The sequence below is a fragment of the Chiloscyllium plagiosum genome, chromosome 15 (genome assembly GCF_004010195.1).
Source record: "Chiloscyllium plagiosum isolate BGI_BamShark_2017 chromosome 15, ASM401019v2, whole genome shotgun sequence".
NCBI classification, from domain to species: Eukaryota; Metazoa; Chordata; class Chondrichthyes; order Orectolobiformes; family Hemiscylliidae; genus Chiloscyllium; species Chiloscyllium plagiosum.
Window position 1 is genome coordinate 44,552,517 of NC_057724.1, and position 4,778 is coordinate 44,557,294.

Sequence of the window (4,778 nt, forward strand, 5' to 3'; positions counted from 1 at the left end):
TAATTTAGCATGGCCAATCCACCCTAACCTGCACGTCCCTGAACACTATGGGTAATTTAGCATGGCCAATCCACCCTAACTGGGTAATTTAGCATGGCCAATCCACCCTAACCTACACATCCTATCGCATTTCCAACACCCCTCCCCCAAGTCCCTCCTCCCTACCTTTTATCTTAGCCTGCTGGACACACTTTCCTCATTCCTGAAGAAGGGCTCATGCCCAAAACGTCGATTCTCCTGCTCCTTGGATGCTGCCTGACCTGCTGCACTTTTCCAGCAACACATTTTCAGCTCTGATCTCCAGCATCTGCAGTCCTCACTTTCTCCATAAAGAATAGAAACAAGTATATCTCCTAATGCTCTATGTCAGGGAACCTCGCACAGTTTCAATCTGATCTTCCGTTTCCACTATTGCACACTCTTATTTATAATATGTTCAACATAAATTTTCAATACTTTCTCCCACAGATGATTGCTGTTACCACCCAGGGGTTCCAATCTTTCACGATGCACTCAAGGTAGGTTCAAATGTGTAATCTATTTCCAGACATAATTAAATGGTGAAAAAAGAGGAAATTGAATGCCATCAGAATGGCTGTATTCTGCATGCAGCTTCTTAATGTGACTTTGTGGCCTGTTTCTTCACTCACCCTCCAAAATGATTTTTCCCATCTTTAATCCTTCATGCCATGTCATATTGCTAGTCTCAGTCTGTTGAGCCAGCCTCTAGACATGTAAGTGACAGACATTGACACCACACAAATGTTGGGCAATGACCATCTCCAATAACAGACAATCTAAACATGCCCTTTGACATTTAGTTCCCTCATAATCAACATCCTGGTGGTTACCATTGACCAGAAGCTCAACCGGACTTGTTATATAAATACAGTTGCTACAGGAGCAGGTCAGAGGCTAGGGATACTGCAGCAAGTAACTCAACTCCTGACTCCCCAAAGCCTGTTCATCATCTACAAGGCACATGTCAAGAGTGTGATAGAATATTACCCACTTGCCTGGATGAGTGCAGCTCTAATAACACTCAAGAAGCTTGATACCATCATACCAACACCATAAAGCAACTTTCCACATCCACAAGCATCCGCTACCTACACCACCAACACTCAGTAGCAGCAGTGTATACTATCTAGAAGATATACTGCAGAAATTCACCGTAGATCCTTGGAAACCACCTTCCTAACCTATAATCATTTCCATCTAGAAAGACAGGGGCAGAAGATACATATGAACACCACCAGCTGCAAGTTCCCCTCCAAGCCACTCACCATCCTGACTTGGAAATATATCACAGTTTCTTTTCTGTCACTTGCTCAAAATCCTGGAATTGCCTCTTTAAGGATGGGTCTATTGAATGCACATGTGCTGCAGTGGTTCCATCACCTTCTCAAGGGCAACTTGGGACTGACAATAAATGCTGGCCCAGCTGACAACTCCCACATCGCAAGAGTGAATTAAAGAAAAACCTGATATTTCAGGTGAATAGTTAAATTACTCATGGTTTCACCTTCAAAGCCATTAATTGGTAATACAGGGAGCCTGCAGGTGAGCATTTGGAGTTATGAAACTATGTTCCACTACTCTGAATTATTCAGGAGAATCAAGAGTTATCGGGTGTAGATGGGAATGTGGAATTTAAAACTCAAACAAATCAGCCATTATCTAATTGAATAGCAGAGCAGGCATGAGTAGCCAAATTGATTTCTTCTGGTCTTATTTTGCATGTTCATATGTTGAATTACCTTGCCTCCACTGCTCTCTGGGAAGAGAACTCCACATAGTCATGACGGTCCAAATGAAAAAGTCCTCAGCTGCAATTGAAAGGTGAAGCCCCTTGTCTTCATACTGTGTCCCCTCTTTCTAGTCTGCCCCATGAAAGGAAACATGTACCTGTGCAGTCCCCTCAGGATGTTATATATTTCAATAATAGCTGTCCTCCTCCTGAACTCCAATGAGTACTGTTCAACTTGTCTATCCTTCCCGCACAAAGTAAGACCCCCACCCCAAGTATTTGCCAAAGAAATTTTCTGTGAGCACCTTCTAATACATTTCTAAACTTTCTCATGTAAGGAAACCAAAACTGTGTACGGTACTCCAGATATGGCCTCACTAACGCTCTGTACAACTGGAGCAAAACATCTCTACTTTTATATTCAATTCCCCTTGCAAACATTGATTACATTCTATTTTTCTTCCTAATCACTTGCTGTACCTGTACATTAACTTTGTGATTCACATACCATCACACACAGATTCCTCTGTACCTCTGAGTTCTGTAATCTCTTTTTAGTTCAATAATATGCTGCTTTTCTGTTCTTGAATTTACCACCTTGTGTGTCCAATGATCCATACTTCAAACTTGGATACTTGGTATCAGAGCATATACAAATTAAATTCTGAATTTTTCTATAGAAACATTACAGTTTTACTCTATATTTTAGATCTGATCTTCTCTGCCCCCTCCCCATCCTTTCTCCCTTGAAGTTAGTGGAGCATACTCTCATGGGTTGTGACAACATAGTCATGTCTGCATTGGAACCTAAACAATGAATGTTGACAGGATATTTTACAGTAGGGAGAAAAGAGAAAGACTTGCATTTATTTGTGCTTTGCGTGTCCACCCGATGTCTCAAACGGCTTCACGGCCAATGAAATGTTTTTAAAGTATAGTTGTTAAACTGCTGGCAGCCAGGAGGTGAGGCGATGTTCTAGTGGAATTATCACCAGCCTATTAATCCAGAGATCCCGGTAATTTTCAAGGGCTCCATGTTTGAATCCCACCACAGGCAAATGGTGAAAATAAAAGTCCATGACCATGAAACCATTGTCGATTGTTGAGAGAACAGCCCATCTGGATCACTAATGTCCTTTAGGGAAGGAATTACTGTAGTTACCTGGTCTAGCCTACATGCAACTCCACATCCCAGCTGACTCTTAACTGCCCTTTAAGCAATATATGCTGGCCTAACCAGTGATACCCACATCCTGTGAATGAATAAAAAAAGTTGGTGAAGGAAGGGGCTAGACATCAATCTTTGCACAGTTTCATATTTATTCACGAAGTGAAACATTGTGAATGCTTAGCAATGAAGAGTCATCGTTCAGATATGATAATAAACTTGGATACTTGGTATCAGAGCATATACAAATTAAATTCTGAATTTTTCTATAGAAACATTACAGTTTTTTTCAGCCTTTTTCAATACATGTTAAATATTTCTTGGTATTTCAAATAAGAGCAGGAGATTTCCCCAGGTCTGTGGGGTAATTATCCCACAGTGGCACAGTGGTTAGCACTGCTGCCTCACAGCGCCAGAGACCCGGGTTCAATTCCCGTCTCAGGCGACTGACTGTGTGGAGGTTGCGCATTTTCCTGTGCCTGCGTGGGTTTGCTCCAGTTTCCTCCCACAGTCCAAAAATGTGCAGGTTAGGTGAATTGGCCATGCTAAATTGCCCGTAGTGTTAGGTGTAGGGGAATGGGTCTGGGTGGGTTGCGGGTCGGTGTGGACTTGTTGGGCCTGTTTCCACAGTGTAAGCAATCTAAACTCCACAGAGGCCAGTATCCTATTACCAAATCACTGTTCATTTATACATGGAGAGTCCTTGACACAGATCCAGTTCCCTCAGAGCCACCTCTCAGAGTGAACAGAAGCTCTGACATTCCTGTTTATTCTTTTTTTTCAGAACCTCTGACCCCGTGTTTCTTTTTGGTTTTTTTGTTTTTTCTCTTTACCCCCACACTACTGCCTAACAGCGGTAGTGCTTATTTTTCCCCAGCATCCATGTCGTGTGTGTGCCGTGTGAGACACGACACTCCTGTTCTTTTTTTTCTTCTTTTTTTCTATTTTTAAGATATCTGACACTCCTGTTTTTATTTTTTTTACAGAACATGTGGCACTCCTGTTTTTTAAAATTTTTTTACCCCCACACTACCGCCTAACTGCGGTAGTGCTTATTTTTCCCCAGCACCCATGGTGTGTGTGTGCAGGTGTGAGACATGACACTCCTCTTCTTTTTCTTCTTTTTCTTCTTTAACAAAACCAATATTGCCATTGGCCACTGCATTTGTTTAGCTACTTTTTCAAATGAGTTTCCACATCCTTCTCATCCAATTTAGGCAAAGCTTGAACAGACTTAAACAGTTTCTCGCTAGGCTTCTGACTACCAAGATAACTTCTGTCTTTGTTTCAGATTTCCAATATCCACAGTTCTGTAATTTATGTTAGGGCTTATATTGTCTCGTGCTTGTCCCTATCCAAATGATTAACAGGAGCCAGGGAGTGGGGTGGAAGAGGTTAAACTGTGGAACAGAAAGAGACTGGTTGGGCTGAATGGCCCTTCCTTGGGTCCTCAGGTGAGGAGCTCAACCTAAGTGGCAGTTCTGGAGGCTTCAGCAGTATAAAAATAAAAATTAGAAGCCAGCTCTCAGCCTCTAGGATGGATGCAAAACCCACACTGAAACAATATTTGAAAGAAAGATAGAGGGAACTACATTTCTATCGTCCACGCCCCCCTACAACCCACCCTCCCGTCCTGGCACCTTCCCCTGCCACCGCAGGAACTGCAAAACCTGCGCCCACACCTCCTCCCTTACCTCCATCCAAGGCCCTGAAGGAGCCTTCCACATCCATCAAAGTTTTACCTGCACATCCACTAATATCATTTATTGTATCTGTTGCTCCCGATGCGGTCTCCCCTACATTGGAGAGATTGGACGCCTCCTAGCAGAGCGCTTTAGGGAACATCTCCGGGACAGCCGC

General features: G+C 42.8%; 1 protein-coding gene across 1 annotated transcript in view; it reads left to right on the forward strand.

Annotated features, from left to right (window-relative positions):
• The window catches only part of LOC122557268 (cysteine and histidine-rich domain-containing protein 1-like), a 53,252-nt gene that overhangs the window by 13,411 nt on the left and 35,063 nt on the right, over positions 1-4,778 (forward strand). The window contains exon 3 of the mRNA XM_043704788.1: positions 469-518. Coding sequence (XP_043560723.1) covers positions 469-518 — 50 coding nt within the window. The remainder of the gene's footprint in view (positions 1-468; positions 519-4,778) is intronic.